The sequence below is a fragment of the Phaenicophaeus curvirostris genome, chromosome 26, assembly GCF_032191515.1.
Source record: "Phaenicophaeus curvirostris isolate KB17595 chromosome 26, BPBGC_Pcur_1.0, whole genome shotgun sequence".
Taxonomy (NCBI): domain Eukaryota; kingdom Metazoa; phylum Chordata; class Aves; order Cuculiformes; family Cuculidae; genus Phaenicophaeus; species Phaenicophaeus curvirostris.
This window is the reverse complement of record NC_091417.1, coordinates 3904803-3928275: the sequence shown is the minus strand read 5'-3', so window position 1 is coordinate 3928275 and position 23473 is coordinate 3904803. Positions and strand designations below refer to the sequence as shown.

Sequence of the window (23473 nt, the reverse complement as noted above, 5' to 3'; positions counted from 1 at the left end):
GGGGGTCCCAGCTCTGCCACTTGACCTGTCCTGAGGTCTCGGGCAAGCGCCGTCGCTCTGCGCTCAGCGTGATGCTGGCCTGGCCGTAGCCATAATGACAAAATCACATCCAAAGTTGCTTTTATGCACCTAGAAGAGCAGGAGGACCAGCAACATTAATGCTTCCAGGAGCTACCTATGGCTATTGAAATGGAGGATTAGGAGCATAAAGGCTTTGGCTGACTCACCAGACCTTATTAAGGTCTAATAATCTCTAAAGACGCAGCCTTGCGCGTACGCAGCCCTGGCCCGTCTGAGCTAAGACCCAGCTCTTTGCCCTTGGATAGTTTGGGCATGAAACCCTGAAATGTGTTAATTTGTGTTGTGGGAGCTCTTGGGTCACGATTCCCTCCACGAGGCTGAACCTTGGCAGGTTGGCTTAGGAATAAAAGGGGCAAGTTTCATAGAATCACGAGGTTGGAAAAGACCCACCGGATCATCGAGTCCAACCATTCCCATCAAATACTAAACATAAAGCTCATTTGATGTAGAAAACAGGAAATTCAACCCATATCAGTGTAAATATCAGTGGTGTAACATCTGAGCATCGAGAAATCCCATTCTCTTGGGGTTTTCTGTGATGAAGCCGATTTTTTATTTCTCTAGGAGCTGAAGTTCTTGAGTAGCCAAGTGGCCATGGCAGCCACCGCTCCAGGAACTGCTCCGACTACCAACAAATCCTCTCCAACACCTCAAAAGTCAACACCTGACTTTGACATGGGAACTCATTAGTTTGAGTGAGTGCTCGTTTGTTTGTCTGGTGGATTTTCATGGATGAACTTCCTTCTTGTTCAAGATCTTGGCTGGGACCTGCTAACAATATTTGTGTTTAGAAAAAAACCAACCCTGCCTGACTGCAAGGTGAGGAAAACGGATGCTGTGAAGGTGTCGTAGCGGCGAGGGGGATCTGGTTGTGTCATCCTCGCATTTAATAGTACCCTCCTGTGAGATTTTTCCTTCCCAAAATCCTGGAGTAAATGCATTAGCACGTTTGGGAGGTGAGAGCTGGCCACGAGTCTCGCTGGGGTCCGAGGCTGCTGCTGGGTTTTTGGAGATGGTAATTGGGAAAGGGAAGAAAAACAAGGTCTGGTTTGGAAGATTCCAAAGGGAGAAGAGGACCCAGTAACCTCCAGAGGTGGATTTAGGCTTATTTGGGGTTGATTAGTCTGCAGTGCTACAGACTAGGAGAAGTCTGGCTGGAAACTGCCTGGAGGAGAAGGACCTGGGGGTGTTGGTTGACAGCAACTGACCATGAGCCAGCAGTGGCCCAGGTGGCCAAGAAGGCCAATGGCATCTTGGCTTGGAGCAGAAACGGCGTGGCCAGCAGGGCCAGGGAGGTTCTTCTCCCTCTGGACTCGGCACTGGGGAGACCGCTCCTCGAATCCTGGGGTCAGTTCTGGGCCCCTCACCACAAGAAGGATGTTGAGGCTCTGGAGCGAGTCCAGAGAAGAGCAACGAAGCTGGGGAAGGGGCTGGAGAACAAGAGGAGCATCTGAGAGAGCTGTGGGTGTTTATCCTGGAGAAGAGGAGGCTGAGGGGAGACCTCATTGCTCTCTCCAACTCCCTGAAAGGAGGTTGTGGAGAGGAGGGAGCTGGGCTCTTCTCCCAAGGGACAGGGGACAGGATGAGAGGGAATGGCCTCAAGCTCCACCAGGGGAGGTTCAGGCTGAACAGTAGGAAAAAATATTTCACGGAAAGTGTCACTGGGCACAGTTAGAGGCTGCCCAGGGAGGGGGTTGAGTCCCCTTCCCTGGAGGGGTTTAAGGGGTGGGTGGACGAGGTGCTGAGTAACATGGTTTATTATTTGATAGGAATAGTTGGACTCAATGATCTGGTGGGTCTCTTCCAACCCGGTGATTCTATGATTCAAATTATTTTTTACAATATAGGGCAAAAATACCAAAGGAGCAGACTCAGAAAAGTGGTTTTGGTGGGAAATGGGATGGAAAGATTAAACACATCATGAGGAGGGCGGTGGAAGCCTCATCACCTCGATCCTTGACATTGGAGGAGATGGAAGTGATGGGATCCATCACCCTGCGGTGCAGAGCCGTGTCGGGGTCCCCGTATTCCTACAGGAAATCCATCGGCTCCTGCTCATTTCTGACTGATCGACTGGTCCCCACCAGCAGTAATGAGTGTAATTAGTGGCCGGGGGCTGCTGATTGACTTGGGGGGGGAGGGTGGAGCTGGCGGTTCTGGGAAGCCAGTCTCTAAATGCGCAGGTTAGCGCGGCTGGGAGGCTCATGAAATTTAAATTAAGGGGATTTTATGGGGAAGAGGGAAAAATATTAACAAGGTAAAGCGAGCTAATTACTGGAGATGGAGCCCGTTGGCCGCGTGGCTGTGGACGACAGCGGTAAGTGGTTCCCATCAGGGCTTCTCCTGCTTTGGAGACAAAGCCATCAGCCGTCCACGGAGTTCTCCGAGATGATGAGGGGCTGCGTTTTATAAATGGAGCTGGATTCTAATTGCCTGTGAATGCTTATGTGGGACTTGGCTGAACCCTGGTGTCATCGAGGAGTTTTGAAGTCTGCTTTCCACACTCATTATGCACCGATTTCGTTTGTAACGAAGTTTGCGACTTGTGGAGCTTCATTTGGAGAGGTTTGAGCTCCCCCACCCCACCCCACCCCCCCCCCCCAAATCTATTTTATGTCCATCTGCTCATGGGAAAAGGAGCAAAACGTGCGTTCCTCGGGTGGTGCTGCAGCCAAGGCAGTCGCAGGGATTTAACTCCTCAACTCAAGGAGCAGAAACAGCTTGGTGGCAAAGCAAATCATCATGACCTACAAACCAAACGCCTTCAAGTGGACCTCGACTGAGCCTCTAATGAGAGAAAAGTTACCCAAGGAGTCGGTGCGAAAAGATTTGTAGCACGGGGGTTAAGGGCAGGCGGACTGGGGCGGGGGGTGGCTGTGATTTTTTATTTTTTTTTTCTCTCTTGTATTGTTTGCCCTCCAGCTTAGTTGAAATCCTTTTCCGAGCAGGGGTTGTGACTCTGCTGGCAGGCAGCCTCTTCTCCCAAGCCCGAATAATGGTCCGGCCTGGTCTCCTAGTAACTGGCTGCCACATCACTTTTGACAATGGAGCATCCTTTGTAGCCTGGATCCCTGCTCGCTGGTTCTTCAAACGGCGATTGTCTGAAATTTCTCCAAATGAGCAACTTCTGTGTGTGGTGGTTCTGTTTGTTTTGTCTGGGCTGGTAGAAAGGGGTTTAATGTGGCATTTTGTGTTGTTTCCCTTAAGCAAGCGTGAACCCTTGGGGAACATGCTCTTGTGAGAGGCTTTGGGAGGGATTTTTCCCTCCCGGTACCAGCTCTCACTCCTGTTCTTCTCTCAAACGGTGCTCTCAGAGCATTTTAAACTGTGTGTTCGCAGAGTAAAAGTCTTCCCATTGATTATTGCACTAAAAGGCTTTCTTTGCTCGATGTCTTTTGGAACCGGCTGCTGCCTGGATGGAAGGGTGCACGTAAGGAAACTCCTCCAGCAGGCAGCAAACCTCCCTGAGCCAGGGAAGAGGCTGAAATATGGAAGCTGCTCTTGTTGTGATCCCTGCCTTGGAGCTCTGCTGGGGTTTTGTTGGTGTAGGGGGATTTTTGGAGCTGCCCTGGGTGTGGGGAGCTCGGGGGTAGAATGAGGGGGAAGCTGCTTTGGGGGCGTCTCTGCAGGAGGGGAGGGAAGAAGGTTGGGAATTCCCATCGGTGGTGCTGGATGAGCCCATGCACGAGCAACCAAGTGTCCCAGTGAGAATCCAGATCCCAGCAGACCCCAAAGCTGGATTCAACACCTGCTTACTGAAAGGGGCAAGTTCAAAAGCATCTAAGCAGAGCCAACTTGGGGCACGGGGAAGCCCCGTGCCACCTTTACACCCCCACCACTTTATTTTCCTTCCCCCCCTGAGGACACTACGATTGCTCTTGGTAAAAACACTTGACCTGCTCGGTGCCACCGTGGAAACTTTATTCTCTCTTTCAAGGACAGTGGTGTTGGGTTGTTTTTTCTTTTTTTTCTTTTAAAGTAAATTAAATGCTACAGTCGGAGGGAGCTCCACTTACCCACAGGGATGGGGAGCGGCGGCGCTCGGAGCTGAGCGTGGCTGGGCAAGGGTGGGAGCTGGCGGTGATGTGAGGCGCGGATGAGATGAAGGGCAAAGGCATGAATCACAGCATGTCAGGGGAAACACATGAATCATGTATTGTGTCAGCAGATTTGACAATTCCACTGGGGTTTCTCTACCTGCAGAGCCACAGTCCCGAGCCCCTGAACCAGCCGTGGTGCCTGGTGGGAGCTGCGCTGGGGGCACCAAGGGAAGCTCCCACCCAGCCCAGCTCCCCGTTGCCATCACAGCAGCCCTTTCGCATCCCGACGTGGGAAAAACGCAGCTCCAGCTCCGGCTGCTGCAGAGCTTGGACATGGAGGAGGCGATGTGGCTGCGTCTCGCAGCCACGGAGGGCATCAAGGTGCCTTTCTCCCCCCTTAGGTCTCCCCAGGCTCTGCTGCTGGAGCCCTCTTGGCCTGGCCACCAACCTTTTAGGACCATATGGTGAAGATCCAGGCAAATCCATTATTGCACTGAGAAAAACAAGTCCCAATTGTGGTTTTATGTCCCATTTTCTGTATCCTCAACCCTACCTTCGCGCCCCAGTCTCTGAAGACCGCAGATCCAGGCCAGGTTGAGCAATGCCGGTACCCCAAAGCCTACGATTTCTTCTCTTGACGTTGGAGCTTTTGGGGAAAATGGGAAAATCCTCTTCTTCCTTCTGGTTTCTAGGGACCGTTGCGCTCCCACCCCTGCTTAGAGAACCGTCCCCATCCCTCCCCCCGCCCCCCAGCACCCGCTCGTCACCGGGGCATCCTGAACCGGGCAAAACACATCATCCCGAGGGGTAGTAGGGGACGTCGCTGTGGTAGTTGTAGTCGGGACACACTTTCTGCACCAGCCTGTAGTCTATGCTGTAGAAGGTGATGTAGATGCAGATGACTTTGAAGGGCTTCGAGCAGACCCAGGAGACGTGGCTCTGGGTGTGCTCGTGGTAGCAGGTCTTAGACGGGTCATAAGTGCAGAGCGTTGTCTTCTTGGCACGATCCACTTTCTCGTACTCCACGCGGCAGTTGAAGATTTTGGATTCTTTGGCCTCGATGAAGATCTGCTGCTCCAGGTCAAACTCCACCGCCTTGGTTGGGGGGACAAGGCTGACCGAGATGTTTCCTTGCCCCGTAGAGTTGTGTCGGAAGAAGACGTTGACGGTGCCGTTCCTGTGATCAACCACCTTTCCGGTGATCAAGAGGTTCAACTTCACTGTCTTGATATTGGAATAGAAATCTCCCCAGCCAAAAATCTTTTTAAGCTTGCCTGAGGCCGGCCCCAAGTCCCTTTGTCCTCTGGGGTGTGGAGCGTGGTCCCGCTCGGACAGGTTGTCTAGGATATTCCATAACTCCCGCGAGCCGCTCCCCAGGTCCAGGAGGGTCGTGTTCTGCAGTAAGGTTGGAGTGAAGAGGGACTTTGGAGAGAGCAGCCCTCTCATCTTCTGCACTCGAGCTCTCTCCTGGCTCTTGGGTTCACGTCGCTCTGTGCCTTTCCCTGGTTCTCCTTGGCTTGAACCCATCACCTGCACAGAGCGATGATGGAGAGTGAGACGGGCGATGGGTTCCTGTCTCGCTCTCCAGAGTCACCCCACTTCTCCAGACGTGACCCCGCCACCCTCGCTCTCCCCATTTCCCTTTTCTCTCCTTCCCTCTCCTCCCCGTAGCCCCCGATTTCCATTCTGGTCCCAATTTTCCCAGCTCTCTTTCTCCTCTCACGGTCGCTTGGGGACTGGGTGAGAGGAGCCGGGATGTTTTCTCTCCCGGATGGCGCAGCGGGCAGCTCTGCGGATGCCGGGGCGAGGGGAGGATGCACACCTGGGACCCTTTGCCCTCCTGGTGGCCTTGGCATCGCGCTCGCATCCCTGGGATCCCTCTCCTGCCCTCCAGACCCTACCGGGGTCCAGGGGAGCGATGGAGCCGGGGGCAGCCTTGGCAGCAGGAGGTTCAGCGAAGCGCAGAGGTGAGTTGCCCCCCCAGGAGATGCTCTTCGCCTCCAACAGCCCGTGTCCTGCGGGCACAGGGGATGCCACCGGCCTCGGGGTCCCTAAAACGGCTCTGGGGCTGCCTGGGGGGCGGTGGGGAAGCTGGGGTGCGGGGTTCTCTGCGGGAAGAGGAGGGGCTAGCAGGTTTTTAGGGTGATGGGGGGGGGTGCCTTTCCCCCCCAGCCCTGCCCGCTACCTGCTGCAAAACAGCAGAAGTTTTGGGATGCTCCTTTTTTTCCCAGGGCGTGGGGAGGGGAGCGGGTGCAGGGGTGGGTTTGGGGGCTGCCCCGAGCTGTCCCCCCATCCCTTCCCCGCGTCCCCCCGGCCCCAGCCCGGCGCTCACCAGCAGGGAGATGCTCCCCTGGAGGAGGAGGAGGATGCAGCTCCGAGCCAGCTGCATCTTCCAGCCGGTGCCGCCCGCGTCGGATCGCGAATGTCCAGAGCCTTGCGGTGGGCTTTTAAATTTATTTATTTATTTTCTCTCCCTCCCTGAGCCGGGGACGTCAGCGAGGGGCAGGGGATGCCCCCCTATATAAGCCGTTCCCACGCCCCCCCCCCGGCCCGTGGTGGCCCCGCAGCTCCCGGGCCGGGAGGCGGCTCCCCCTTCTCCTGCTCCCCCTGCTCCTCCGGCTCCCCCTTCGCTCCTTCTGCCTCTCGGAGACTCGGGGAACTCCGCTCCATCCCGCCTGCCCCCCCCTCGGGGCCGGGAGAAGGCACCTCCGGCAGTAACCCTTTAATGCCTGCAGCACAGCACGGGGGGGGGGGGGGGAGGGAGGAGGAGAGGAGATGGGGTTCCAGGGGGTGATGGGGACCCCTGATAAGATGTTCCAATAGATGATGGGGTCCCAGGGGGGGATGCGGACACCTACCGAGGTGTTCCAGGGGATGATGAGGTCCCACAAGGTGATGGGGGCACCTAACGAGGTGTTCCAGGAGGTGATGGGGTCCCAGGGAGTGATGGGGACCCCTGATAAGATGTTCCAATAGGTGATGGGGTCCCACGGGGTGATGGGGACCCCTGATGAGGTGTTCCAGGGAGTGATGGAGTCTCACGGGGTGATGGGGATGCCTAATGAGGTGTTCCAGGGGATGATGGGGCCCCACAGGGTGATGGGGGCACCTAACGAGGTGTTCCAGGGAGTGATGGGGTCCCAGGGGGTGATGGGGACCCCTAATAAGATGTTCCAATAGGTGATGGGGTCCCAGGGGCTGATGCGGACACCTACCGAGGTGTTCCAGGGGATGATGAGGTCCCACAAGGTGATGGGGGCACCTAACGAGGTGTTCCAGGGAGTGATGGGGTCCCAGGGAGTGATGGAGACTCCTGATAAGATGTTCCAGGAGGTGATGGGGTCCCAGGGGGTGGTGGGGACCCCTGATGAGGTGTTCCAGGGAGTGATGGAGTCTCACGGGGTGATGGGGATGCCTAATGAGGTGTTCCAGGGGATGATGGGGCCCCACAGGGTGATGGGGGCACCTAACGAGGTGTTCCAGGGAGTGATGGGGTCCCAGGGGGTGATGGGGACCCCTAGTAAGATGTTCCAATAGGTGATGGGGTCCCAGGGGGTGATGGGGACACCTACCAAGGTGTTCCAGGGGATGATGGGGCCTCACAGGGTGATGGGGGCACATAATGAGGTGTTCCAGGAGGTGATGGGGTCCCAGGGAGCGATGGGGACACCTATCAAGGTGTTCCAGCGGGTGATGGGGTCCCAAGGAGTGATGGAAACCCCTGATAAGATGTTCCAGGAGGTGATGGGGTCCCAGGGAGTGATGGGGACCCTTGATAAGGTGTTCCAATAGGTGATGGGGTCCCAGGGGGTGATGGGAACCCTTGATGAGGTGTTCCAGGAGGTGATGGGGTCCAGGGGGTGATGGGGTCCCAGGGGGTGATGGAGACCCCTGATGAGGTGTTCCAGGAGGTGATGGGGTCCTAGGGAATGATGAGAACCCCTGATAAGATGTTCCAGGAGGTGATGGGATCCCAGGGGGTGATGGGGACCCCTGACAAGGTGTTCCAGGGGGTTTTGTTCCTCTGACACCGGCTGCTGCAGCGATGCTTCCCCCCACACCATCGTGTCTGCTCCCTTCTTTCCCTCCCCACCCTTAAAATCAGTCAAAGCAGAGAGAATTGTAATATTTCCAGGGTTTTTTTGATGCTGGGGTCTGTGTGTGGCCCCTTTTCCCCACTCAGAATGGATGGGGAGCATTTCCCTCCTCTCGCTGTCTCCTTTGCAAGAGCCACAGCCGGGTTGGGAGCTTATTATTTCGAATTTCTGTGTGATTTTGTGTTTAGGGGCAGGTGCCTGGAATCGGGGCCATCACGTTCTCCCCTTCCCTCTGCATGGCAGGGGTGGGAGGTGGCGAGTTGTAGCCGTGCCAGGGCACAGCTCCTCTTCGACTTGGAAAAGCATTAAAAGGCACAAGGAAACGCAGCCCCCGTTGCCCCCAGCCAGGTGGTTTGGTTTCTGTGTTATCCAAAAGGGACGCGGGTAGCTTTGTGCATGAAAAGCAAACAGAAGCCGCTGGTTTGCTGTTCCAGAAAGATGGATTTCCTCGTGGTGGGTTCTCTCCCATCAAGGCAGCCGTTGTCCTTCTTATCTCTGAGGAGGAGAAGTTGCAGCACGAAGTATAAGTTGCCAGGGACAGAGCTGGAATTAAACTGAGGATTTTCTCAGTCCCGAGGTGATGATTTCTCTCCTTTACATCACTTCACCTTCCTCTCTGTGTGCTCTCCGTGTTCCCCCTCTGCCTGAGCTGCAGATCTCGTGGTGATGCTAAAGTTGGCACAAACTACAGAGGAAAGAGCGTGATGTGAGGTGCAGGATGCTCTCACCCAACACCCTGCGAGCGCTCCCATCTGCGCAGCAAACGGGGCCAGCTTTCCACTGGGATCTGGACAGGTAAGTTTCTCTCGCGGTTTTGGGGAGGGGAGGAAAAGCGGGTGACAGATCTGCGGCGGCTGCAGTGAAGGTGCCTGCCTGTCGCCTCCTGGTTTGCTGGAAGCCTGGAGCAGGTTGGAAATGCCACCTCCAACAGATGCCGCCGGAGTTACCTGGGGCTGAATCGCTTTTTTTCTTGCTGTTGAGCATAGAATCATAGAATCATGGAATCACCAGGTTGGAAAAGACCTACCAGATCATCGAGTCCAACCATTCCCATCAATCACTAAACCATGTGTTTTTTTCCCTAATGTCCAGCCTGAACCTCCCCTGGCGGAGCTTGAGGCCATTCCCTCTCGTCCTGTCCCCTGTCCCTTGGGAGAAGAGCCCAGCTCCCTCCTCTCCACAACCTCCTCTCAGGGAGTTGCAGAGAGCAATGAGGTCTCCCCTCAGCCTCCTCTTCTCCAGGCTAAACACCCCCAGCTCTCTCAGGTGCTCCTCTTGTTCTCCAGCCCCCTCACCAGCTTCATTGCTCTTCTCTGGACTCGCTCCAGAGTCTCAACATCCTTCTTGTGGTGAGGGGCCCAGAACTGACCCCAGGATTCAAGGAGCGGTCTCCCCAGTGCCGAGTCTAGAGGGAGAAGAACCTCCCTGCTGGCCACGCCGTTTCTGATCCAAGCCAAGATGCCATTGGCCTTCTTGGCCACCTGGGCCACTGCTGGCTCATGGTCAGTCACTGTTAACCAACACTCACAGGTCCTTCTCCTCCAGGCAGCTTCCAGCCAGACTTCTCCTAGTCTGGAGCTGCTCAGGGTTGTTGTGCCCCAAGTGCAGGACCCGGCCTTTGGCCTTGTTAAACCTCATCCCATTGGTCTCAGCCCATGGATCCAGCCTGTTCAGATCCCTTTGGAGCCTCCTGACCCTCCAGCAGATCCAGCTCCCACCCAGCTTAATGTCATCCACAAACTTGCTCAGGGTGCACTCGATGCCTTCATCCAGGTCATTGATAAAGACATTGAACACAGCTGGACCCAGCACTGAGCCCTGGGAACCCCACTTGTCACTGGCCTCCAGCTGGAGTTAACTCCATTTCCCACCACTCTCTGGGCCCTCCAGCCAACCAGTTTTCCACCCAGGAGAGTGTTTGCCTGCTCAGAGGTGATTGCACTCACTCCCCGGGGTGTTGGTGTTTGGGCAGGGGAAGGCAAGGCAACTCCTTCATGCTAACACGGAGGGCGAGGAGCCCAGTAAGCCTGGTTCCCCCTGCCATCCTATACTAAAGGGAGCAAAAAAGGTGATGAATCCCTAAAAAAAATTCTTCCTGGTAGCCAGGGCTGTTAAGCTCCAGAATATTCATGCGAGAGTGGTGCTGGAAGGACCCCAGGGCCTCCTAAAAGCAGAAGGAACACAGCGTTGGGGACGATATACAGCGGCACTAACACTGTCCTGGCCCCAGCGGTGTGCTGGGTACCTTTAATGGGCTGCACGTCACTAACTACTGTGATTTCAATAAAAGATCTTCATAAAACTTCCAAATGCCTCTGCCATCCCCTGCTTTCGATCACTCCAGGCGCTGCATCTCCTGTGTAGCCTGCCCAGAGTCACCTGTGCCGCGTGGACTTGGGTCCTTGCCACTCTCCCACGGTGCCGGACGCATCCCATCTCTTCCCACGCTGGTTCTGGGTCCTGAAATCCTTTTGGGGAGCAGCTCGGTGGCTTTGATTTGGCTCCTCGTGCCTCAGCGGGGCTGAGCTGAGGTCAGTTCGGCTCAGGACGAGGAAAAAGAACAAAGGATAAAAATGATTTAAGGTGACTCTCTGGGTTTCCTGCTGTTTGGAGGGAGCTGGGGACTGGAGTGACATAAAGAAGGGCTGATTTAGGAGCTGCTCCAGCTCGTCTTGTGCTGTGATGGCTCCCTCTGGAGCTACTTAAATAGACCATGTGTGGTGAGCATTGGGCTGGTGCTTCCACCTTCCCCAGGTGGTGATGGGAATGTGTCCCTGGTCCAGCCCAGGGACGTGGCTGATCCAAGGGCTCCATTCAGTAGAAGTGGCTTCTGCACCTCCCATGCACAAATGGGGCCTCAACAGTGGAAACAAAACCATCCAGGTGAGTCCTGGGCCAGCGTTTGAGGACAGAATTCCTTTTAAACAGCAGCAAAGACATTCCTGGTGCTGCAAAATTGGATGGCATTGGGTTGGGAGGAGGCAAAGGAAATCTGGGTGCTGCTCATAGAAACCCCCCATCCCTGCTGCTTTTCCCTGGGGGCTCCCAGGTTGGGGTGGTGGCAGGTTGGACAGGACATCCCAGTCCATCGTGGGGCAGGTGGTGGGGACACGATGAGCTGGAGACGAGGTTTTTGCGCTGTCGTTGCTCGTTTGGTCGTGCCAAAGTGGGGTTGGCAATAACGGATGATCATAGAATCATAGAATCACCAGGTTGGAAAGGACCCACCGGATCATCGAGTCCAACCATTCCCATCAATCACTAACCCATGTCCCTCAGCACCTCGTCCACCCATCCCTTAAACCCTCCAGGGAAGGTGACTCAACCCCCTCCCTGGGCAGCCTCTGCCAGTGCCCAGTGACCCTTTCCATGAAATATTTTTTCCTGATATCAAAGCTCACTTGGGATCCAGAGAGCTGAATTTCTCCTTTCTCCATGTCCTGTGTGGGCTTCTCCCAGCGGGCGAGAGGCGTTCCTGGGGCGCTGGGGCTTTTCCAGCTGTGTCTCTTTGTGCCAAGGGGGCTCCAGCAACTGCTGCAAAACCATCCCCTGGCGTTGCCTACGTTTCCAAAATCAAACCCTATCCACGTATTCCTGGCACATGCTTTTTTTCCCCAGGTCCAGGGGGGCTCTTGGAGCTGCTTTGGGGTGGGATGGAGGATGCAGCCCCCGCGATGCCGCTGCGCATCCCTCCCGGGGGGAGCAGCCGGGCTGCAGAGGAGCAGCTGAGACTCATTTTGGGGCTGATTTATCCAAGGCTCTGCTGCCAGGCCCTCTCAGCCCAGCTCCTCAGCTCTTTTCCTGGGTTTCTGTTGCCCTCTAGTGGGACCCTGAGCTGGGAAGCCGGGATCCGGCTCTGCCGAGGATGCTGAGCTCAGCCCAGGATGCTGAGCTCAGCCCAGCACCTCCCGTTTATTGAGGCAGCTTCGCATTCAGGGATCTTATTTTTTTGGAAGCATTTTTTTTTTACCAGGTGTTATCAGCATGGGCAGAATTAAGGCTGGAAGGAGAATAGAAAGACATAAAACGCCAGAAAGGGGGAATATCTGTTAAGTGGCTGCTGGAGCATCACCAGCAGTGACAGCGAGGAAGAGGGTTTGGCCAGGAGCTGCTGGGCATCTCCCACTGGGAACATGCCACAAACATCCCTGCGCACAGAAGCAGCTCGGCTGAGACACGTTTCATGGGGTCCCGATGGATTTTGCAGGGTGCAAGGCAGGTGTCCGTCACCTAAAGGAAAGGGCTTGGTTCTCTCTTTGCTGTGGAGGGGGGAGAGATGCGGCACCGTGGAGCTGCCTGGCGTCTGCTGCCCCAGAAAAATCCACGGTGCTGCTCTTGCAGAGCTGGAGCAGCTGCATGTAAAGCGGCGCTGTCAGAATGTGAGTGCCAAGGACCGAAAAAACCCTACCCCGTGAGCGAGGATGCTCTGGGAGAGACAGCAAAAAGATCGGGAGGTCAGGGAGCCTGGCTTATGCAGAGACTTAAAAGAGGCAAGGGAGCATAGCGAGAGTGGGAACCCAAGCCTTCAAACGGCTGACAGCTGTAAGGGGAGGAAGATAATTAATTCAGGTGTTGATTAAGAGGGATATACAGCCTAGGATGCTGTGTATCCCCTGCTTGCAGCCCTTTCCCCTTCCAGATACTGTGGGAAAGAGGCTGCCATCCTGATTTTTTATTTTGCAGCTCAAGGTTACTCGGCCAGAGCGGTGAGATTTCAGCTCAGCTCCACCAAGCTGCTGCTCGGCTCTCCAGCTCCTGCCTCCTCTCTAGGAGCTGCTGGATGTTCTCTGCTCTTCTCGGCTGGGCTGAGCTGTTCCCAGGGAGCAGGGGATGCTGCTGGCACCCAGGTGTGTGCGAAACGTGGTGAACTCACACTGTGCTCTCAGAGCCTCGGGGAGGGAAAGATTTCTCCAGGCTTGTAAGGGTAGTTATTCCAGATGGATTGGAGTTTTGAGCCTGGGAAAAAAATCTGGGGGGAGAAGGCAGGTTTCTGGGTGCTGCATCATCTGCAGCTTCCCCTGCGAAGCATCTCTCTGTGCAGGCATCTGCTGGTGTTCACCTATGTAGCACAGCTCTGTTTTCTTTAATAAGCGCATAGGAAAGGGATGTTGGTGCCCTGGCTTCACTGTCCTCAGAAAAGTTCTCCCAAACCCTTCTTCCAAATCCAGCCGCGAGACGGGAGGTTTGGAGCCCCCAGCCCCATCTCCAGCGATGCTCAACCTTTCTCCAGGTCCAGATGAACCTTCCCAGCCAGGTAGGATCCATCTTTGGATCATCCTTGGATCTTTTCGATCTTTTGGATCGTCTTTGGATCACCCATGGTTGGACTCGATGATCTGGTGGGTCTCTTCCAACCTGGTGTTCCTATGATTCTATGATCTTGCTGGGTTTCATAAACCGGGTGTCTCCAAAGAGCGCTTTGGTTTTGCCTTTGGAAGGTATCAGGCTACTTTGTTGGTTGCCGAGATATAAAATAGTGTCACTCCTGGGAAAATTATCTCCAACCCTTGCTTCTCGTGCTGACTCTCTCCCTGCCCTGGTCTCAGCCACACACACGGATCTCTCCTCTCCCTTTCCCAGGAACGAAGAACAATCATTTCCAAAAGGTGACACCTCCCCGCAGCGTGTTCGCTGGGGCTGAGACCTCTTGACTGAGGCTGCGGGAACTGGTTTGGATTTTTAAGTGGGAAAACAAACCAAAAGGTTCCTCCCCGTTTCCTTTTTCTCTTATGGACACCTGCAGACAGCGGGGGTTCCTGAAGAACTAGGGGGAGGGGGATGAGGTGGGGGATGGTTTGATGAGGTTTTGCCTAAAAATAGAGCAAATCTTGGGTCTGGGTGAAGCCGGAGCCCAATATCTCACCACGGGGAATCAAGGGGGGTGCAGTGCTGCATCACGGGGTGATGAGCTGTGGGGTGTGCGCCAGTGGGGAGCAGGAGGGTAGGTTGGGGAGGACCTGGGGGTCAATCCTGCCTTTCCCAGGGTCCGGGGAGGAGGCAGAGCTGAGCCAGACCTTCTGCTGTGCGACTGCAGAGGGAGGCAGGGAGCCGCGCTGGCATTGTCGGGGTTCTGGGTGCAACCAGGGGCTGTGGGGCAGGGAACCCCAAAGGCTCTGGGCTGGGGTGGTGGGGGATGCTTGACCCCCTGTCACAGCCCTGGGCAGCCCAGAACACACAGAGACATCAAATAATCTCTGAAAGCTGGAAAACACTATTCTGTAAAGAAAAATTCTGTCTATGCTGGGAAAGCTGGGGACCCAGCAAGGGGAACGGTGGCCTGGTTTGGCACCCTATGGGGAATATTGATTATTTTTCATCTCATTTTGAGATTTTTTAATCCCTCTCTCCTTTGGGTTTCTCTGTATTGGCTCTTTTAATTTTATCCGGCCAAATGGGAAAGATAAGAGATATCTTGCTCCAGGGAGTTTGGGGATTCGGTCCCTGCTGGGAGCCCTGAGGATGCTCAGCCCCAGGTGGTGTGGGTTTGTCCCAGGATGGGTGGCTCCAAATTCCCTTCCCACCCTCTGAGGCTGAATATCATTCCATAAAAATAATCAAAGAAGCAACTGGAGTCTCTCTGGGAAAAGAAATAATGCCAGGGAGAACAGAGCTGTGCCAAGGGAGGGTTTTCTTTACCATCCTGGTGATTTCTTTTCCAACCTGGTGATTCTATGATTCTAGGTTGGACTCGATGATCTGTTGGGTCTTTTCCAACCTGGTGATTCTATGATTCTGTGATTCTGTTTGTGCAGAGAGGAGGTTTGGAGCCGTGAGCAGCCCTTCCTTGCGTTTCGGGTGTAGAGAGCAGGATTCTTTTCAAGGAAAGGCTTTGATTTCACTTGTGAATCCTCCCCTGGGGCAGCAGAGGGGGTGCAGGCAGCCGGCACAACCCCAGTGCCCCAAAACCACAAACTGGGGGGTAAGAAAAGCCATTTCTCCCACCCGTTCAGGCGGCACAGGGCGTGAATCGCTGGTGGAGGTGACAGCTCACATCTCAGCAGCATCTCCTTCCTTCAGAGCAGGACAGGGATTAACAGCTCATTTCTGCTGGGCTCAGCAAACCGCGCTGCCGGTGGCTTCCCGGGGCAGATCCGAGATGATAAATTGGAGATGAAAAGGGTTCACGTCCCAGTAACGTTTTACCGGGTCGTGTCCTTATTTACATCACGGTCCTATCACGGGGAGAAGGCGACGTAAACACGATCCAATCTATTGGCACAGAAACTGCTCGCCTTGCAGCTCGGTTTCTTGCCTGGCTCTCGGAGCAGGGCGATGCTGAATTAAATTAAAATGATCAGTGCAAATGCCGTGATGCCTCTGGCCGGGCGCGAGTTGTTTGCGTGTCTTTGAAAGGGAAAAAGAGATCTCTGCCTGCAAAACACCCTCGGTGATGTTTTGGTCTGGATAGAGAAGGGGCTGAAATCTTCACAGTTTGCTGCTCAAGCTGCAAGGAGAGGAAAAAAACCTCTTAGCAATGAATCTCAGCAGCTCGAGGCTCAGCTTTGGCCCCGAAAGAGCAACCGTCCACAGCGATGCTGCGTTAGGATGAGCTGCTCCCCCCAGCTCGCATCGTGGCTGATATCGAAGATGGAGCTGCTGGAGTCCAGGCGTTTGTGCCAGGATCTCACCTCGTGGTTTAGATGCGCTGCAAACACCTGAGGTTTGCAGAGAGGCTTGGAAAGATGAGCAGCGTGTATCGAGCACAGAGGATGGAGATGCCCCCACTAAGGCTCTTGAATTTTTTTACAGAAAGAATCATTGGTCCCTGGCAGAGGCTGCCCAGGGAGGGGGTTGAGTCCCCTTCCCTGGAGGGGTTTAAGGGACGGGTGGACGAGGTGCTGAGGGACATGGGTTAGTGATTGATGGGAATGGTTGGACTTGATGATCTGGTGGGTCTTTTCCAACCTGATGATTCTATGATTCTATGATTAAGTGCATTTGTGTGACGTGCAGTAGAGGTCCTGGGGGTGGCTGGGCACCTCAGAAGCGTGGCTAATGACTCCCTTACCCCCAGATTTCCTTGTAAGAATTAAAAATGCATGGTTTTAGCAGTAGAGGGGAGGGTGGCAGAAGGCCAGCAGGCCAGGCAAAGGGCAGGTACTCGGGGGATATGTTTCCAGCACTCGCACTCCATCAGCAGCCTGGGTTGGGTCCAAGCCGGGGGCGGCCAGTGCTGGCCAAGCGCAGCCCTCCTGTCCCGGCAGGCTCGAAACGGAGCTGTTTTCCTTCCCAGGGATCGAATTGCCCCAAGAAAGGGGCCAGGCCAGGTGTTTTGGGCTCGTTGTGGGGTGGAGGTGGACGAGTTGGCCGTTGGGTTGAGCAGCACACGGGCTGGGGGCTGCGCGGGAGGAGGGAGGCAAATGGATCAGGAGCTCGGTGCTTTAGGAAAGGAGGTGACCACCCTTTACGTTGCACGTGTGTTTTTTAAGTGCCAGAGCCTGGAGGAGGCTGAGGGGAGACCTCATTGCTCTCTCCAACTCCCTGAAAGGAGGTTGTGGAGAGGAGGGAGCTGGGCTCTTCTCCCAAGGGACAGGGGACAGGACGAGAGGGAATGGCCTCAAGCTCCACCAGGGGAGGTTCAGGCTGGACATTAGGAAAAATTTTTTCATGGAAAGGGTCACTGGGCACTGGCAGAGGCTGCCCAGGGAGGGGGTTGAGTCACCTTCCCTGGAGGGGTTTAAGGGATGGGTGGATGAGGTGCTGAGGGACATGGTTTAGTGGTTGATGGGAATGGTTGGACTCGATGATCCGGTGGGTCTCTTCCAGCCTAGTGATTCTATGATTCTATGATTCTATGATTCTATGACCAGCCCCTATCCTGCTTCACCTCGGTGTTTGGGGGTTCCCTGTGGAGCAACATGCAGGGTCGTGGCTCTGATACTTGTGTCCCACCATCTCAGTGGTGATGGAAAGGCTGGTCTGAGCTTTTCCAGCCCAGTTCCATTTGTCATCACTGAGTCTTCAGCTGTGACCTGGCACGGAGGGCATCCTGGGGGATCAGCCCAGAGCATCAAGTGCTTTCAGTTTAAATGCAGGATCCTGCAGAGTCATCTTCATGAGGGATGCAGCCAGATGGGTTCGGATGTGCTTGTTCAACCCGGACTCACTTGCTGAGATGTAGCCCAGGGTTGTGCTTTGCTTCTTCCCCTAAATAAGGCGTTGTCTGAAAATCTGAGGTGTTCAAGAGGTGTTCAAGGCCAGGTTGGATGGGGCTGATCCAGTGGGAGGTGTCCCTGTCCATGGCAGGGTGTGGAACTGGATGAGATTTAAGGTCCCTTCCAACCCAGCCCATTCTGTTATTCTATAAAAACACAGCAGCGACTGCACGTACCCTGCAGCCCCCCATGCTCCACTCACCCCCTGCCCCTCCAGCTGCCTGATCCCCACTGAAAAGAAAAAAACCCAGCTGAAAAGCTGCAAATCCTCCCCCTCAACACTTGTTCTTCCAGCCCAGCCTTGTCCCTGAGGAGGGATGGGGTCGCGTGGGCAGTGGGTCCTGCTCCCCACGGGGGTGCACGGCGTGATGGATAAACGACTTCCCTGCCCTCTGGGACCACACGTCGTCGAAGCTTTGCTTGTTCAAGGGCTTGAGGGGAATTTCTGCCTTTCTTTAGGCTCTGCTTTTCAGCTCGCTGGGTTTGAAGCCTTCCTGCTTTGCTTGAGAAGGCCGGAGGGTCAGTGGGAGAAAAGCAGCTTTTAATGAGCAAACAGGCTGCCACGCGGTTCCCTGAATTGCTTTTTGTTTTTGGTGTGACAGCACCCATTTCACCCTCCAAGTGACTCCTTTGGTCTCTCCAAGCCCCTTTCCCACAGGCAGACCCCAAGGATGCTGTCGTGGGAGGAGGCGAAACGCAGAATGTTGTGTGAGCTTGTGTTGACAAGCTCAGACTCCCCAGGGAATAACCCAGATGGATTTGCTCTTGGAAAACCGTGCTTCGGATAACGATGTGGCTTTCCTAATTACTGTGATGGCCGGATCCCAGACAGCGTAGAGCAGCTCGTGGATCAGGGCCAGTTTGAAGCAGCTGAGGCTCTGGGTCCATTGATGCTCTAATTCATGGGATGAAGAAGCAAGCGGGCTCTGTCTGATGGCCTCGAGCTCCAGCAGCAGCAAAGGGGGCAATTCATGGGAGGAAGGAGCATTTCTTAGATCAGAAAGTCTCCCTGTGAAGATGAGATTGGGTTTTTTTTTTTCTCCCAAATGACTGGAGTCCAAGATGAGCCTTGGTGGGTGTTGGAGGATGCTCGCTTAAGGGTGACAATGTGGAGCAGCAAGAGCTTTGGGAGAAGCACCCAAAACCGGAGCATATGAAGGGCTGTGGGGTGGCTTATGGTCCTTCTATGGTTTGGGGGAGACCACATCCCCGTCCTCCTCCCTGCCAGGGGAGGATTCATGCGTGTCCCGCATCCAGAGGTGAGTGGCCAGGGGTCAGGGCTCAGCTCCCCACCAGCAACCACCTCTTACTGAAAGCTTCATCAGAGACCAAGTCTCTCTGGCCAGCAGAGCCGCGCACCCAGGGGAGACGGAGCCCAGGGCTCTCTCCTTCTGCCAGCGCCTGTTTATGCATTTTATCCAATTACTGCTTAATGCAAAATGCATAAGGAGCCCTTGGAGCAGGGACAGAAGCCCACGGCTCGGCTCTGCTGTCCTCGGCAGAGCTGATCTTTTAGGACAATTTCCAGGCTCAGCTGAATGATTTCATGAGAAGATTTCTCTGCCTTTCTTTTCCCTTTGTTCCAATCAGTTGCTGGTTTGTTTTTTTTTCCTCTGATTCGGGAACAAAACCCGTATCTGGAGGCTGAATTTGCTTCGCTTCAGCATCCCACCACTGCTTCTCAGCTAGGCTTTTGCTACTGGATTAAAAGCTTTTGCGCTGGGGAATTGGGGCTGTTTTAAGAGGTCTCGAGCTTGTCCACCTGGAACACAGAAAGTCACTGGGGGGCTCTTTGAAAGCACAAACCCCTCCCAGCATCATGACTTCCCAGCTAACCCAGCAGGGTCCGCGCTGCCGCTTGACCTGAGCCAGGAAAGCAGCGGCTTGTACAAGCAAACCCTGTTGTGGCTTTTGAGGTTTTAGCAAGTTAAAGCAACAAATTGTCCATTTAAGTGAAACCTACCCTGCAGTCCAGCTCCCAGGGGAGCCCCGGAGCCCCAGCCAAAATCTGAGAGAGCAGCGGGAAAAAAATCAATCATTATTGCAAGGAATCAAGCAAACTCCAAAGCTCTTTTATTTCCTTTCTTCCTTTGGCAAATGCCTTTTTTTTTTGGCTCGGATTTTCACATTCTTGTTTCTGAAGTGGACAAAGAGCTAGGGATGGCGATGCATTTCCCTGCCCCCGCAGCCAGGTTCCAGCCCAAAGGAGAGGCTGAGCCAGGACTTCAGATTTCTCTGTCATTTTAATAGAGATGGGCCCTGCGAGATGATTAACCGCAGACCTTGTGCGAGCCTGGCAAAGAATTTTTCCAACCTAATTGGATTTGCTCTCCCTGTTTCTGCAGCTTGTGTGCTTCTTAGTTTGTTATTTATAGAAAACATCTGTCTGAGCAGCCACCAGCTCCTAGGTGGGAAATCAGGGGCTGGCGATTTCTCTGCTTTATGCAACAGGGGTGAAACCCCAGCTCTACCAAAAGAAATCGTGGTGACACCGCTGGGACCTTTTAGGAGAACACTGGCAGGTTCCACAGGTGATGAGCTGCCCCCAGGAGCCTCCTTGCACCCAGTGGTCAGGGTGAAAAAACAGAACAGTGTGGAAAATGTAGGTAAATCCTGGCTGCAGTCAAGCCTTCCAGGAAGGCAGGAGCTGCCTCCTCCCCAGCCCAGCTGAATGGAATCATTTTTCCAGGTATGAAGCAGACCCTGCAGGATGGGAGAGTGTTATAATGCTGACTAAGCCAGTTATCACAGCTGCAATTAACCCGGGTAATTAATCTCAGTGATTGAACGTGATAGAGGTCAGAGCTGGTTGGGGGACGTGGTGATGTAATTGCTTTGGAGATGTTCACTCTCCCCATCCACCCCCCGCACCCACTTCTGCTCCTCTTTTATGGCTTTGGCAGGTATTTACTCATTTTCTCTGCTCTCAGGGAGCCGAGGCTGCAGGGTTTGGGACCGGTGATGGCAGCAGAGACAAAGCCTTTGTCTCCATCCATGCCCGATGAGGCGTGTGAGATGCGTTCGATGCCAGAGACGCGTTTGGAGCCAGCTGCGCGCAGATGATGGGGCGAAGGGGCTGCAAATCCCTGGCTGCAAAATCGTTTTGCTGGGTGGGAAAGGGGAGGGAACTGAACCAGGGTGGGGGATTAATTGGGTAAAATCATGCAGCGAATTTACGGCAGCTGGAAATCAGATGCATCCTCCCCAGTGCTCTATTAACCCCAGAGCATCCCTCTTCCCCCCCAGGCTTCTTTCCAAAAGATCTGCCCTGTAAGAAACGGCTGGGAGATAAGAGCCAAGCTCCAAACACCTTCCATCCTGGTGCTTTTGGACTGCAAGAAACAGGTTAAGTAAAAAAAATAAAATAAATTATATGCATTTTTTTTCAGTCTTGGTGGCTTTTATTTGTGATGAGGTGAAGAGGCATTTTATTCTCTGGCCGCGGGGACCTGTGGTGCCGACACACGGTGCTGCCTGGGTGGTTTTATTTGTACTACGAGGCACCGGTGGCAAAAGGAGCCCCTGGTTGGTGAGCAGAGGGTTTGCTACCGATAGCAAAGTGATTTACCGCAAGGCTCAGGCTAGCCAGCTCCAGGAGTGCTTTTACGTGGCGGCCTAATGGTTATTAATTTGTCTGGAATTTAGTGTAATGCTATTAATCCTGGTAGGCTTGTAGGATATGTAATGCAAATATTTTAAGTGCTTCTGTGGGATTTTTTTTTCTCTGGGAACGGTGTGTTTAGCAGCGCAGCCCACGTGCACACAGCGCTCCTGTTTTGATGGAGATCTCAAAGCATCCCCCTCTCCTCGTTCTCAGCGTAACCCAGCCGTGCTCTTCCCTGTCCCCTCAGGCAGGGCTCCCCAAGCTTGTCCAACATCCCTATCCTCTCGGCCCTGAGGTTTCAAATTCCTCTTCTCTTTTCCAGCTCTGAACATCTTTCATCTCCTCCTTTTTGTGAGAGCCACCAGCTTGTCTGTGTCCCCTCTGGCTGCTGCGCCGGTGCTGCTCGTTCTGCTCCCTCGCTTCCATCCTTTCCTTTCTCCCTCACTTCCATCCTTTCCTTTCCACTTGCTTCCATCCCTCTGCTTTCTGCCTCGCTTCCATCCCTCTGCTTTCTCCCTCGCTTCCATCCCTCTGCTTTCTCCCTCGCTTCCATCCTTTTCCTTTCTCCTTCGCTTCCACCCCTTTCCTTTCTCCCTCGCTTCCATCCTTTTCCTTTCTCCTTCACGTCCATCCTTTTCCTTTCTCCTTCGCTTCCATCCTTTTCCTTTCTCCTTCGCTTCCATCCTTTTCCTTTCTCCCTCACGTCCATCCTTTTCCTTTCTCCCTCGCTTCCACCCTTTTCCTTTCTCCCTCGCTTCCACCCTTTTCCTTTCTCCCTCGCTTCCACCCTTTTCCTTTCTCCCTCGCTTCCATCCCTTTCCTTTCTCCCTCGCTTCCACCCTTTTCCTTTCTCCCTCGCTTCCATCCCTTTCCTTTCTCCCTCGCTTCCATCCTTTTCCTTTCTCCCTCGTGTCCATCCTTCTCCTTTCTCCCTCACGTCCATCCTTTTCCTTTCTCCCTCACGTCCATCCTTTTCCTTTCTCCCTCACTTCCATCCTTTTCCTTTCTCCCTCACGTCCATCCTTTTCCTTTCTCCCTCACTTCCATCCTTTTCCTTTCTTCCTCCCTTCCATCCCTTGTTTTATGCTGCCGGCTGGCGAGCTGAGCTGCGACCATGTGTTTCTGTTTAGGTGGCCTGACAGATTGAGGGTTCCAGCTTTCTTGGTGGGAAACACAGCTCCGAAAGCCTGGAAACGTGTGAAGGTTGCAATCTGATTCCGGCTGCTCCAGCTCCCCCTCCTCTCTCGGTCCCTGCAGGGAGGGCGCAGCTGATGCCAAAGGAGAGGGGGGGAAAAAAATCCCAGCCTCCCAGAGAAACTGGAATTATGTGTAGGACTTTCTCCAACGATCGATTAAATAAATCACAGGCTGGGACTGTGAGAGCGGCAGGTTCCTTCAAGGGATCAGCTCCCAGGTTTGTGGATGGAGTGTGCTGGAAGCCCCTGAAATTCAGGGAGAAAGCCTGGGATACAGTCTAGGGTTGGCGAGGGCACGTGTTTCCCGTGTAAAGGCATTGGGACCCAGTCTCAAGCCCCCTCCAAAAGGATTTAACCCTGGTGTAAGCTTCCCCACCCCATTGCACTGCGAGCAGCAGAGCATCCCAGGGTGCACGAGGCTCCTTCCCCGTCGTCTCCAAGGCTCGCAGGGTCCCCTCGAGCAGACTAATGCCTCTGCCCCCCTCCTGGGCCAGTGGACTGGTGCTGCTGGGAGACAAAGAGCCCTTTGAAGGCTTTGGGGATGTGAGTCAAGGGCTGGCCGTGCCCCTGACCGAGGGGGCGAATGGTGGGGCAAGCCGTCTGCCTCAATTGATGGCTTTATCCTTTATTTTCTATCTTTGCTCAGTCTGGAGCTCCTCGGTGGGAAGCGAAGCCAAATGCCTGGCCCTTTAGCTGGCCAAGGGCTGCCACCCCTCCCTGCTCAGGATCGTGGCGCCGTCAGCAGCCCCCCTGGACCCTCGGGTGCTCCGTGAGGGGCCTGGGGGGCATCTTGGCTCAGCCACATGGATCTTACGTGGATCGTCCCCCTGCTTGTGTCTGGCTGGAGCTGGGGTTTCCAACCTCCCTTGGCTGCAGGAAAGCGAGCGGCTCGCCTCTTGTGACCTTCTCACCGAGCCAAATATCGGGGCTTGGCTCCCACTGCGCGCTCAGCACATGCAACCATTTGCTTCCCAGCCAAAAAAAAAGCCTTTCTGAGAACAAGGAGGGGAGAAAGAGGTTCTTTCCACTCTTCCCTTTCCCAGAGCTCTTGGGAATAGGTGGGTCTGGAAATCCTCCCCCAACACGAGTGCCCCGCGTCGCCCACTCGGGTGCTGACCACACATGGATGGATCCCTCCCACCCTTCTGTCGCTGGAGCTTCATGGAACTGGGAGAAAGAGGGTTTGTGGAGTGGGATCGCTTGGCATTTACAGGGTCGAGCCCGATGCTGCCCTGCAGTAGCGGGTGTGAGGTTCCTCTTGATATCATTTCACAAGAAAAGTGTCCAGGGACAGCCCTGC

General features: G+C 54.5%; 1 protein-coding gene across 1 annotated transcript; it reads right to left on the bottom strand.

Moving 5' to 3' along the window:
• Positions 1–4877: 4877 nt before the first annotated feature.
• NXPH3 (neurexophilin 3) lies at positions 4878–6510 on the bottom strand. Its single transcript, XM_069876870.1, has 2 exons — positions 6454–6510; positions 4878–5651 (listed from the first exon to the last, which is right to left on the bottom strand). Exons 1-2 carry the CDS (start codon positions 6508–6510, stop codon positions 4917–4919), a joined length of 792 nt encoding a protein of 263 aa, XP_069732971.1. The 3' UTR covers positions 4878–4916.
• Positions 6511–23473: the final 16963 nt, after the last annotated feature.